Below are 14033 nucleotides of genomic sequence, written 5' to 3'. Positions count from 1 at the left end.
GCAGTGCTTGTTTGTTGAATAGTTTTGCAGTTCACCGGCAGAGTGTTCACAAGAAATCCATCTTTGATTTCTCTTTGCTCATAACCTCCTGTCAGTCATTGGCTTCATAATACTGATTCCCATCAAGGTTATGGTAACCTGTCTGATGAATGCAAATGATTCTCCTCATAAATTGTATATTAGATTGTAGGCTTAAGTGCAGCACTCTACTTGATTATATCTGTGGCATTGAGTCGATACTCTCCTTTAGAAAGACAAAAGAATAGTATGTGTTGGTCACAAATTTTGACTTCTCTGAAATAGTTTTCTGTCACCAGAGGTACTGGTTAAATCCAGTTTCACTAATGTTTTATCAAAAAAAAAGTCAGAATATGATATATTTCATTCATAAATTCCACCTACACTTTAATATCCTGTGCATTGCTTTCTCTTTCACTAGCCTTTGGGCAAATGTGAAAAAGGATGAATCACATTCTCATCCAATTTTCCATGTTTCCACACTCATCTATCTACACACGAAAGCAAAAGGTGGCTGTGAACTATCTATTTTGTCATTTCCTACATTAACAATTTTTGCAAATAATTTCTTCTTCAAATCTCCCAAACACAAAGGCGGCTCCAAAAAGTGATGACACATTAGTTTCAGTTGGCAGCATTTTTCTTTGGGGTTGCAGTGAGTAATGCTGTTTTCCCATCAAAGCGTCTGTACTGCCAAATTATGTGTTAGTGCCGCCAAGTGAAAGCAGTGGTGGCATCGTGGCCACCAGTGGCAAAAGTCAATTTAAAGTTCTGTTGGACACACACATGCTCAAGATTGTGTGTGTGTGTGTGCATGTGTGTGTGTTCTTGTGCATGTACATGCATCTGTTGTGTCTCAAGTTGAATCAAGTTGCAGCAGGAACATTTGGCTGACGTGGGACTGAAGCCTCCTCATCCATATTCAAAGTCTTTGCAAGGTTCCGCTTGGCTTCTCATACACAGACACATATACACAGTGGGGTCCAATTACACAGGGGATCCTGTGTCCTTCAGTCACAGCCTCCCCCTTTTTTACTTTTCCTCATTCCCTAGGATCTCTTAATCCTCAATGCTGAACATCTTCCAAATTCCTGAGGACCGACTCTTATGAAGATTTTTAAATGGCCAAAATGTTTGTTTACCTTTAGACACATTTACCCCATGAAACTTACAAGTGAACACATGCACCACAATCAGCTTGGGTTCTGTGTCTTGGCCAGAGACACTCAGACATGTTTTATAAGCAGACCACCTGGAAATGGAAATCAAATAACATATTTCTTGAAGTTGAAGGAAAACCTTAATCATACTGTGCCTATCATATAGATGCTAAAACCACCAATAAATCTGCTCCTCTCATTTTGAGTCACTTGTTGGCCTACAGCCTGGATTAGTTTGTTTATCTGTACCAATTGTTGTCCAAAAATTTTAAAAACCCATCAGCCAAACACATCGCTCCAGACGACATATTTCTTCACTCCAAAATGTGTGGTTTGGAGTTTTTTTAACAATGCAGGCTGATACCTAAGTAAACTTGAAGATTCAGTGACGTTTCTCACATCTGTATGGTGATTTTGGATCATGGCATTGTTTTAGAAAATGACAGTTATCCAGTTATCCTTTAAGGGCTTACATGAACCCAGATGACTTTCTAATCAAGATGTGGTTACAGGTCTTAGAGAGTCTGTATATGTAAATAAATAAATAAATAAACAAAAGATATAATAAAGCCTTTTGCTTTGAAAATCTAATAAACTGCCTGAAGTGGCGTCAGTGTTTGTGGGGGCTGAAGACTATAAAGAAGTAGTGCTCTTGTCATCTTGAGGCTAGTGTCTAGAGGCTATATTAACTGCTACTAGCATAACACACCTCCAGTCAAACTGTCCGAGGCCAACAGTGTGCAATGGTACTTTTGGGGCAAAATGGTATTTCTTTTTCTATGAATGAACATGTGCTTATAAGCATGTGTGTGTGCGTGCGTGCATGAGAGTGTGTAAGTGGTCCGAATTGAATATGGATTAGTGCATTGGAGCACATGTTAACGTTAATACAGGAAATGTTAATCCATCCACACCTTAAAGTTCACCATAGTACATATGATGCAGATATTAACGCTCACTCCTCCCATATATTTCTTTCTGTCACTGTCATATACTGTACATACACACACACTCACACAGCATGATAAAAGTCGTTTCAAATACAGAAGCTGGCCTTGGGCTGTTTGAATAATGTAGTTGACCCAGACTCTCATAAACTTTATACCTCCTACTGCTCACACATGCACACCTCCCATAGCTAATACACTCCTCACACATCTCATCAACTCCTGCTGTTCAACTGTCAAAACCCCCTGATGTACACCTTATATAATAAACACTCATACACGTTCTTATATATAATGTACATTATTTGAAATCACTTTCTTCTTGAGGTGAAAGCAAAGGGTTGAGTGGTGGAACAGATGGTAGCTGGGGACAGCTGTTGTGTTTTATCATCTTTAAAGTGGTTTTAGTGGCTGGCTTGCATATTTCAGCAGCACAAGGAAAGTAAAAACATGTTTGTTGACAAAAAGTGTTGGAGTAGATTGTTTAAATTTCATCTGAAAATATGTTTTCTCTCTCTGCATAAAGGCAATAAATGTGAAAGCTTGTAAAGCTTCGGGAATTCCTTTTCCAATATAAACTTGTAAACACAAAGTGCACTTTTCAAAAGGTTTCTGATAGATTCTTCCTTTGTTTTTTGTCTTACTTGTAATACGTGCAGGCAGTTACGATGGAGAGATTATTGTGTGGAACAACAGCACAGAAAAAGCTTTGAGGAAACTGCGACCACATGCTGAACACGACTACAAGAAGCAGCAAGGTCTCATGTTCGCAAATAAAAAAACTTTATTCTGCAATCACTTCTCCATTTTGGAAACAAAATGCAATGTAACACTTCCAAAAAACAAATGTGTACGTGTTTTTCTTCTTTTGCCTGCGATCTATCTTTTCTATCCCTTTTCCCTTTTTTTTCTTTTTCCAATTTCTTGCTCAACTGTGATTTTCTCGTTAATTTCCTAGATTCTAATGTGAGCTTGAATGGCAAAGAGGACTCAGAGGACTGCATTGCTATCACCAGATTGTTCTTCATACCAGGACGTACATCTGTGACTGCAGCTGCAGGTGAGATGGTGAAAACCAAATATCAACTAATGCTTATCAGACTTACAGTAGACTCTGTATTGTTTGTTAAAAATATGGGAGACTGCATAATGTCTCAGTAACAACAGTTTGCCTTTTGTTTTGAGGCCAAAACTGAACATACGGTATGTACTGCCTGTGTATATACAGCAGTTTGAGGTGTTATGTGGAAGTCGGAGACTTGAACGGTTGTAGATGATGCAAACAGGTTAAAGTTGTTTGAGAGAATTGAAAGACTTCTACAGTCAAAAACCTTTTCAATACCTAAAACTTTTTCATATACAACCTTGTTTTTGTCTCTGAAATACACTGAGTTACACTGGCACGTTGCATTGTGTGTATTGTGTTTACACATGCACATATCTTTAAAAAGATACTGTATAGTGTCTCCACATCAATGTCTGTTTGATGCTGTGAACTGGCTTCACGTTTTCAATTTTACATTTTCATATGCAGCAACTCAAGCTCTGAAGTTAACTTTGCCTATTTTGTTTATTTTAACGTGACCTGTGGCTGCTTAGTTTTTTATCCAAGTTTGATTTATAATCAATGTTGCTCCCACCGTTGCCCTATATTTCTAATGCCTGGTCAACTGTGATGTGAAAGAAACTTTGCAGCTTTGCTGACTTTTAGATTCAGCATCTATTTGTAATGTTCCGTCTATTGTAGTGAATACATAAGTTCTCTACTGTGCTATCTAAAATAAGAACATTTGTGTATATTTAATGATTTTACATTTTTATGATTGACACATAGATTTTATATATTGGATGGTTAATGTTACCTTAACAACTAAGCATTTTTAATTACTTTAGATTTACATGATAGGAGAAATTGCTACAGCTCATATATCTATGTTTGACTCAAATATACCTCTTATGGACATTCTTTTATTGTCCATGTTTCTATTGATACCACTCACTGGCTTTTAATTATCTGAAATGAGTAAAATGAACTTTATGATTGAATTGTTTCTTAATTCCCAACTTGTGGTGCAGACTTGGTGTCGAGTGAAGGTTCAGGTGTAGTCAGACTCTGGAACACTGTCCACAGCCGTCTTATGGGAGAGTTCACAGCTCATAACACAGAGCTTGGATCTATTGCCATGACTGTCAGCCCCTGTGGTAAATATTTAGTCACTGCTGATAGAGAGGGGACACTGAAGACGTGGGACATAGAGGTGAGTGTCTGTCACACACATACTGTATTTACCAGCATCCGGTGATAGGCTGACCTGCACTAAAACTTCAGTCCTCATGCCAACATGATGTGTACTGTAAGAACAACAAGAGAGTGATGGGGGAGAGACAGAGAGAGTGATGGAGACCGGTGAACACAAAGCCAGAGGGAGGGACAGAGATCAAGAGCCAGACTGTAATAGACCGTGAAGAAAGAGTGAATCTCGATATTTCCATTAGATCTGGCATGTTGTTCACGCTGAAAATGACAGCACTGTCTATCATTTTGAAGCCTCAGTAACATGCTGGAGTGCAATCAGGTCAGGTTATCACTCAGAAAATCTCCCCTGATATATTAGCAGATGGAAACAATGGTTCTCTACTTAATAGTAAACCAGCTCCACAAGAACATAATATCATTGAATGTGAAATTGTCACATTTCAATCATTTCTGCACATGCACGCTTCACATAAGTCACATGTTTGGCAGCAGAAGATAGGAGGAAGAGACTCGGGAGAGACTTGGAGACTTGGATCATGCCTTTGGTATGAGACATAGTCACATTACTGCCATGCTCAAAATCGCAGTAAAACAACACCCTCTCGGGTATTATTGCCAAAATATTCAGAGATCATCACGCTGTCACCGTTTATAAGAGGGGAGGAACTCAGATGTGTGCGTTTCATTTGGCTTCCACTTTAATTTATAGAAATGTATGTATATATGTAGTAGACTTGAAGACTTTTGGCAAGCGTGGAACACACTTTGCAATCAGCTAGATGACAAACTTGATTGCTCCGTGTGCTATAGTGTTGTGCTCTCAGACACCAGAAATCACAGTTTAGATCAGGATCTCAACCGGGATCTGTGTTTGTAATATTTATTCATAGTATGTTTCTTGCTGCAAAACACATATGCCTGTCAAGTTAATTTTTTTTTTTACGTTCCACAACTGCTTGCCGGTTTGAAGAAAAGACTTAATTAATTAATAAGATTTAATAAGATTTTGTTAATGTACAGGACTAATGTCATGTTATTAAACAATCCACTGCTTTGCCTCTTTGTCTCCCAGCACTACTGTCTTGAGCCAGAAGACAGAATAGCCACAAAGCCTCCGAAATTACTGCATAGTTGCCGCCCACACCTTGATCGAGTGACTCACCTGGAGACATGCATCCACGGCGAGAAACTGCTCCTCCTCTCTGCGTCATCAGACTACAGCGTGGCTCTTAGCTACTTGCCTGGACCTACTATTGGTCTATTTGGACAGGTACACAAACACACTGGTGTGGATCATTAAAGTGCACTGCAGTAGCTTGAGTCACTTACAGTTCATAACAGTTTTGCATGAAGAGATACCGTTTAGCACCTCATTCACTCACATTGTGAAGATAGCAGATAACATCCTTGTGGTGAAAACTTACAGCAGTGCAGGCTGGCTCTGATACAGCCTAACCTCCTACTCTGCTATGTGCTGGTGGGTGGTAGGATCCAGTTGACGAAATGGATGTGAAACCCAGCGTCAAGCCGTGGTTAGGCGCGTGTTCACATTTGTGTTAAAGGAGGACTATATCAAGTTTGCCTGTGGCAGTGTCTGCTCACTGTTGCCTCATTTCACTTTGCCTCAGGCCCACACACAGTCATGCAATCAAACACAGACATATGCAAATAAAACCAGAGCCCAAGTAGAACATGTAGCAACACATACACACAACTGTGCTGCGGACCCAAAAAAATCTGTCTGCGTAAATCTGCTGTCTTTAATGTTTTAGGATGTTTTCTGCTGCATTGCTATTTCAATAAACACACTTCCTTCTGCGAATTAAAGGCTGCATCAATACATAGTGTATCAGTGAGTGCAAGCATACACTGTTAATGCTTAATGTTTCAAAGAAAACTGGGAATACAGAGACAGTTATTCACTCTCTGATGAAATGTTCCTCAGAGAATGTCCCCAAATCCACATGGCCCCAACTAATCCGTTGATTTTAGATAGAAATTTTGTGGTCACAAAGTCATCTCAAAAACCTGCATATCCAAATGCTCTGGCTGTTTTGTCTCCACTGCTGTCCCATTATCTGTAGGAAGAACAGTGGTACTTTGAAAGACCTGGAGCTCTTCACCCACAGCAAAAACCCGAGCAGGACCAGGCGGACCACAAAGGGCAAAAGGACAAGGAGCCGGAAGGGAGGAAGTCACCTCCAGCACCCAGCGAGACACTAGCTGACCCAGGATGTGACACCTCAGCAGAGGGAGGAGAAGTGGGGATAAAAGATGAGCAGGAAGGCAGTGGGACTGAGACAGTAGTGGGAAGAGAAAAACTTTTATCTTAGTAAAGAGAAAAGTCTGGCAAAATTGCTTTGTGTTGTAATTACACATTTTCATTGTGCTGCACTGTTTGGTGAAGCTGCTCTGAGTTGTACTGTAGGTGTACAGTATAAGTATGATTGAAAGAGGCATTAAAAAAATTAAACGCTGCAGTTAATAACCATGACTTACTCAGACTTACTGTACAAAGACTCTTAAAAGTTGCATTGTAGATCTGTTATGTAGTCCTGGCAGACAATGTGCTCCATGACTGACAAAAACTTCAGACAGAAACTGAAGCTTTTTTGCATTTTATTTTGATGTCTCAGGATGGCGTGGTGTGTCAGTGAATAGTCATGACTGCCTTTCACCACCACAAAGAATGAAGCAGCGATTCTGTGATTTTGCTGTGATGCCCGGAGAACAGCATTATTTCGGAGAAAGTGTGTGACTTACGGTTTCAAATGGTTATTTGAAGTCAAACATCTGTAAAACTTCTCTGGAGTCTTCAAAATCATTCTCCCATTCATTGCCATTGGGGCAGCTTCAGGCTCGACATTTGACACCACACATTCAAAGTTATGATTCTCTGGTTTTATATAGAAGGTTTGAAAGATGTCTGTGACATAAAAATGTGCATGAATCTGGAGGTTTTGTGGTGAATATATATAAAATCAGAAACTTATTCTTTCTCTTTTTGACAGTCATTTAATTAAGTCTAGAAGAACTGAGTACAGATGAACTAAGGTTAATTAAGTCTGACAGTTCTGTGATCCTTTTACAGTATATTCATCCTGTCTTGCCAGTTATTGTTCTTTATTGATTTTGTGGTCATTTACAGTATACTCATTTGTTTCACCAAGGAGTTGCATTAACAATAACTTTACTGTCACACTGCACAATATATATAATTTGAAGAATTAGGAGTTTCAATTTGAATTCCGTTGTCACTGTATAATTTCTCGACTAAAACAGCAACATGGAAATTATAGCGTGAACATGAAAATTAATTCTTGACCTTTGTTAGAAGATAATTATAACTTCAGGATTCCTTTACTTGATTTTAGCTTTCACTCAAAAACAATAACTACAACTTCGAGAAATCTCTACAACTAAACCAGAATTTGGATTAAAATGATTGCACTTTTTTAATTGAAACATTTTGTACTTTTTCTCCAACTTTAAATGGGTGGTGTCCTTTAAGCAAGCGGCTTTTTTGTCACTTGAAACTCAAGGGGTAGCACTGTTTATGGGACTTTGCTTAAATGAAGTTGGTCAAAGTGATCCCAGCTCTGTGTGGCTTGCGGATCTAACTTCATACACACATGGAGGCAAACACATATGCACACAAGATTTGATATAACGGGGACACTTGGCTAATTTAGGTATAAATGTTCACTCATATGTTTGGGAGCATGATGGTACAGAGAGTCTAAACATAAAGCCTCAGTCCAAGATTATCATCAAAATTATGTTTACTGGAATAAATGTATTTCTTTTTTCTTTTACACGTGAATAGATAAAATGTCAGTATGACTATAGCGGCATCAAGACAGGAAAGGAACGCTGTTAAAGTCATGTAGAAGCTCTTTAAAAATCATGACGAATTTGCAGTTTCACTGTGGTGGAGTAAAGGGGATGTTTGTTAGTCCTTAATGATGTGGTGTGGGAGAGACAATGAAGAATATTACACATTTTAGAAAAGCCTATCAAACACGTTTTCCCCTAAAGCTGTTTCTCTTTCTACTGGCTGCAGCAGGCGTAATATTTAGCTCTAATTAAATGTAAAATAAAACTATGTTAGGCTGTAGAGAATGAGAAAAAACCCTTTTATTTAATCTGTCCAACCCAAGACCAGAAATTATCATTACATGACCATGAAAATGTAAGCAATCAAAAGTCTGTTGTAATATTAATCCATAGTGTAATAGTTTCAAAAGGATAATGAAAATGGTAGATGTGGGGAAGAGAGAGAATTTAAGTGTGTAAGCCCAAGGGCAAGTCAAATGACAAAGGACTGCACATTTTAAAGGAATAAATTACTTCTGAAACACCGTAAAAGTGTGAACTGGGGGGAAAGTGCACACTAGGACTGTATGAGGGGAATCAATAGTCACTGTGTGAATCTGTGTGTGCGTGTGTGTGTGTGTGTGTGTGTGTGTGTGTGTACTGTACTGAGCTCATCAGAAAAGTTTGTGTGGTTGATTTGGTGGAAGGGCCAATTGGCAAGTCTACACTGGGCTGCCAGCCAGCTACTGGGCATGAGGTGAGGAAAGGGAATAGCCTCACTCCATCACCAGCTGAGTGTGTGTATGTCTAAATAGCCTCAGTCCATCAGAGCAGCTATTCACCGGTGAATGAGAGCGTCAGGTCTGTTCCGCTCACTCCATCACTGTGTGTGTATGTGTTTGTGAGCAATACAGGAGTCATGGATATTGATGGGCCCGGGCGCTCAGTCTAATCTCTGCTGCAACACAAAGTGCTCTGGTATCCACTGGAGAAATAAGACACGCTGCCCCCATGACACACACACACAGAGTGAAAGTGCAGGATTTGATCATTGTGTTTTTACATAGGCATGAATAGCATATGAAATGATAACACTACATTAAAAGTGAATATTGCATGAGAACAGGTCTAACAACCAAACAAGTGTGAAATGTAGAAGTTGTTAAATTTAGAACCAACTTCACACACACACACACACAATGTGGAGGTGGAAAAGCAATTACAAGCAGGCAGGTTGATTTTGATTTTAATTAGAGCCCTTGCTGTGAGCTCCACCTGTTATCGTCGACAGCCAACAAACATAAATGTGAAGCTGTCAGTCCTGCAAAATTTCTTTGCTCAATTTAATAGAAATTCTCATGACCGAAGCACCAGCTTCTCCAAGTTCTTCTAATAAATTGGTTAAACAGCCAGAGGTAGTGATTGGCAGTAATTAGTAAAGTAAGGTTTCACATGAATATGATTTTTGCAAAGTAAAACTATACAGACTCTTTGAAGAAACTTTTCCTTAGCACCAGTTATCATGCAGTCAGGTTTACACTTAGATCCAACCTCAGCGTTGTGATTTCTGTCAGTACCTCATACAGTGTCTCACAGTATCCGCCTCTTCCCTCTTTTCAGAGTTTCTGTGGCAGCCTCAGGGCTTATCTTATGCTTATTTTCATAGTAATGGTATTTTACGCTCATTGAGCTTTTCATACACACTTTTAAATTATTTGTCAGGATCCTAAAAGTTTTAGATTCACACTTCTGTTGGTTGGTGAGGTTTTAAAGTTTGATGCACTTCTGAAAGTTGAAACTCCTGAGACATGGTTTTGGAGAAAAAAAATGTTTTCAAGAGGTTTTTGGCTATGAGTAGTCACTCTGAAAATGATTCTCCTCTTCTAGTCATAAATCATTAATGGTTCTTGTTGTACTGTTTTTCTGTGTTTTTCACTTTTGTTATCATGTCCAATCATCAGTTCATAATCAGGACAGTAATCAGGTTTTATTTGAAAAAACACTTGCTTATTGTTGTGCCGGAAACTGAACAATAATGAGCAAATGCTTTTTTATACACCCACATTTATGGGTGTTGTTAAAGGAGGAGTTCAATATTTTGGGAAATGCACTTTTTGTTCCTGAGGGTTAGATGGAAATAAAACACTTTCATATTTTAAAACAATTATAAAATAATTACAAGGCTACAGTGCAAGAACTAGCCACTTAGCTAAGCTCAGCTAAGTGAGACTTGAAACAAGGGGAAGCAGCCACTGTCCATTACCTCCATAGCTCTCAAGCACAATAGAGAATGTGAAGATGTTGCTTTGTTCAGTGTCACTGGTTCCAGTTTCACTTCTGCCTCTGGACTTTTGTTTTGAAATGATCGCTTCCTTTTCTACCCTTCTTTAGTGCCCCCAGCTTTACTGTCATTATCAGTTTAATTGCTTTCACCAATGTCCCATCTCTCTATTTTAGCAGCTCAGATTCAGATTGTCTGATCACTTCGTGTCGACAGTCTCCTCACTGTGTTTTTGACCTGACTTCGTGCATCAAACCCTGTCTTGTTTGCCTCTGTCCCCTCACTGGTATGGTATGGCACTACCACTTCTCTGCCTCTCTGGTTTCCTGCCCTGGCTTTGTTACTCGGATCTGTTTTGTCTGCTCCCTTAGATACCTCTGCTCTGATTTTCTCTGGTTCTCTGGATTTGGACTCTGTTTTTGGCTGCTAGATTGTGAACTGAATCTCGGATCATTGAACTGTGTTTGTTATCGCTCTGTTCCCTCTCCTCGACTGGACAACCCCCCCCCCCCCCCCCCCCCCCCCGTTGGGTTGTCGTTACTGAAAACTTGCGCCCCCACATCCTTCCTTCTTTAAAATTACAAGGAATTGACCATTTGTGTGACTGTCAAAAAATGACAACCTGACATTCAGACCTACTTCACACAATGATTGACCAGCTGTGTGGAGGTGGCAAAGCATTTTAAGCTTGGTTTGTGTAACACCAACACTACTGCCAATCTGATCCTCAGCTAGAAACCTAATGTCCTGAGGTGAATAAATAATCCCACTTAATGGGGTTTACTTTTAACTTGTGTGTGTATATAGTATGTTTTAAACCTACAGTATGTGTAAAAATACTTATGTAATTCTGTTTTTCCTCAATAAAGTGCAGCCTCACTCTATCATTTTAGTTCCATTGTGGAATTTACACACACAATCAATTATTTCCTCTCCCTTACCCGTGTCATTACCACCCTTCCCTCCGAACCCAAAACATCCTTGATGATGAATTCTAACGACAGAGATAGAGGGCATTAGCATTAATGTAAACTCTAAGACATATGCAAATACACACACACACACACACACATACATCTCGAATAAGAGGAAATTGAAACAACGTACACAAACACACTTAACATAGCCTCTGCAGTACATATTACGGCTGCTTCCTCTCCGCGTCTTAATCTACAATTCAAAGCAGGTCCAGCTTGTATGCACAATTATTAATTAATTTCATTCACTGTGTAAAATATGGGGCAAACTGTTCTGAGTTGAAAGAGTATAGTTAAATTGATATGAATTGGGATAATGATGCTAGCCCACCGTTTCGTGCCCCTGAGCCTGTGGCATTGTTAGCATTTCAAACTGAGTTACATGCTCAACAAACAAAGCAGTGTATGGTAGCTAACTTATCTGTTTATAGCAGGGGCTATAGATGTATACAGGAGGGTTAATGTATCTGATTCTTTGTCTATGTAATATACAAACAAATTACATTCCTCTGAGTGTGTGTTTGTGTGCATTAGAGGGGGTGTGTGAAAGTACAGTATTTGTGTATACTTGTATTTTCTCCCGTCCCCTATCTCAGGGGTTTGTCTATGGGGCTAAACACTCATCATGTAAATCAGTGAGCTATTAGGAGCTGGCTTGGCTCCTCTTCCTCTACTTTCTTATGAAGATGAATAAGAACCGAGCCAGTGATAAAGGAGAGAGGAGAGGAAATGAAATGAACTCTGTGATTAAAGTGTTATACTCTCTTGGTGCAGTGTGTTTTGTGTGTGTGTGTGTGTGTGTGTGTGTGTGTGTGTGTGTGTGTGTGCGTGTCATATAACCTGCCTTTCAGCTTTACTTTATTTTTTAATAGTCTCAGACATTTTCCTCGCTGTGCAAGGTGACATTCAAGTTACAGAAATCTCATCAGGCATGCGCACCCATAATCTACACACTCCTGTAGCATGTGCATTAATCTTCATGATCATATGTGTTTCTGTATGTCATACCAAAGCTAATATAATTTGTGACATTAAACTGCAGTTCCAAAGCACACGTTTCTACTGGCACATACTTTGGGTTTTCAGGTCATTATAAAGGTTATATGTTGTGTATTGTATGTCGATACAGTAGTTATGTATGTGCCTGTATGACATTAATTGCCCTGAAGCACCAAGGCTTGTAATATTGCTTTATAAGTTTGAATAATGCATGGTGGTATTCATATACTCTATTTTTAAGATGGCTTCATTTGTATGTATGAGTTTGGTAGCAGGTGAATTAGTTTGAGTCTGCATGCACATTGCTGCTCAGGCTGCCTGATTGCAGCATAATTACCATAAATCAAATTTACATTTGTCATCTAATTTAGTTCTCATCTTGGTATTGCCTGGTTAATTTTGGCGTCCACCACAAATAAGATTTATTGTCATACAGATTAATAACGGAATGCACAAACACACACACACAGACACACAAACATGAACCTCCCACGCATGTCTCAACTCTGTGTGTGTGAACACTGACACTTCCGATACAGTATTTCACCCCTAAGCTTTCACTCTCCCAAGCACACACTGCATTATTTTTTCTCTCTGCTGTAATTACCAGCCAATTTACTGAGAGCGAGTGTTGTGACTCAGATACAGTATGTAGATGGTTGGGATGCACTGCAGGAACTCATCCACAGTACAGATGTCATAACACAGCCTCCTGAAAGTGTTTCCATGTTTTTGTTTGGCTGTGAAATGTTTCAGACACAGTATGTCCACAGTTATAAACGTTGACATTTCCCCACAGAACATTCAGACTCTGCATTTTTTATTTTTTTGTGTGTGCTTTGTTTGAGTTATTCTAGGTTTTGTGAGGAGCTCAGGCGGCAAACAAAATTGTGAGCAGTTTGGCCTGTGTGTAATAGAAAGCACAGACGCCATGTTGTTTTTGTTGAAGAATTGATCCATCACACTGTTAGAGCTAAAGTTCTGTGCTTCTCCAACTAAAACATATATTAATAAAACACTCACAAACCTCCCTTGTGTTCTGTTTGTACAACTCAGATTTTTGAACAAAGATGAATTTTACATAACAGTGCTACTAAGTGTGCAACGATTTTAGGAATTTTATACAAAAGTAAAGTCACACAGTGCATATAAGATACACAACTTTGAATAGAGAGAGGACAAAATGATAATCATAACAATAATGAAGTTAAAAAAAAGTCACATTTTGGCATTTCAACAAACATTACTTTATGAAAGTGGTTGCAAATATCAGACAGAGTTTCTACATTGCTAAACATTCACAACTAGGACTATATGGTATTCTTCTTATTTTGATTCTAAAATGTTCAACCTTTTACCTTCCTCCAAGCATCCAAAAGTGCAAAAAATAACAAAAAAATGAAACATTTGTACTCATTTTTAAATGGTACTATAGTTTTTTTTTTTTTTTTTACTCAGTTTAAGTCTATTAAACTCCAAACACAAGCTCCTCCAATGTCAGTTATGATAATCTTGTGGCTTTTTAAATTAAATTCAGAACTTGAGGAAATAATTAGCTGAACTAATTGCACAACCAAT

At 38.9% G+C, this 14033-nt stretch overlaps 1 protein-coding gene across 3 annotated transcripts in view; it reads left to right on the top strand.

The window, feature by feature from the left end:
• The window catches only part of LOC137129474 (cilia- and flagella-associated protein 337-like), a 33100-nt gene extending 22119 nt beyond the window's left edge, over positions 1 to 10981 (top strand). For all 3 annotated transcript variants that reach the window (XM_067508684.1, XM_067508683.1, XM_067508682.1), the window contains 5 exons: positions 2785 to 2883; positions 3084 to 3185; positions 4202 to 4383; positions 5455 to 5652; positions 6467 to 10981. In XM_067508684.1, the coding sequence (XP_067364785.1) occupies positions 2785 to 2883; positions 3084 to 3185; positions 4202 to 4383; positions 5455 to 5652; positions 6467 to 6715 (830 nt within the window). In that variant the 3' untranslated portion in view covers positions 6716 to 10981. The remainder of the gene's footprint in view (positions 1 to 2784; positions 2884 to 3083; positions 3186 to 4201; positions 4384 to 5454; positions 5653 to 6466) is intronic.
• Positions 10982 to 14033: the final 3052 nt, after the last annotated feature.

The sequence above is a fragment of the Channa argus genome, chromosome 6 (genome assembly GCF_033026475.1).
Source record: "Channa argus isolate prfri chromosome 6, Channa argus male v1.0, whole genome shotgun sequence".
In the NCBI taxonomy this organism is placed as follows: Eukaryota; Metazoa; Chordata; class Actinopteri; order Anabantiformes; family Channidae; genus Channa; species Channa argus.
The sequence above is the reverse complement of the archived record's forward strand: the minus strand, read 5'-3'. Positions and strand labels throughout refer to the sequence as shown.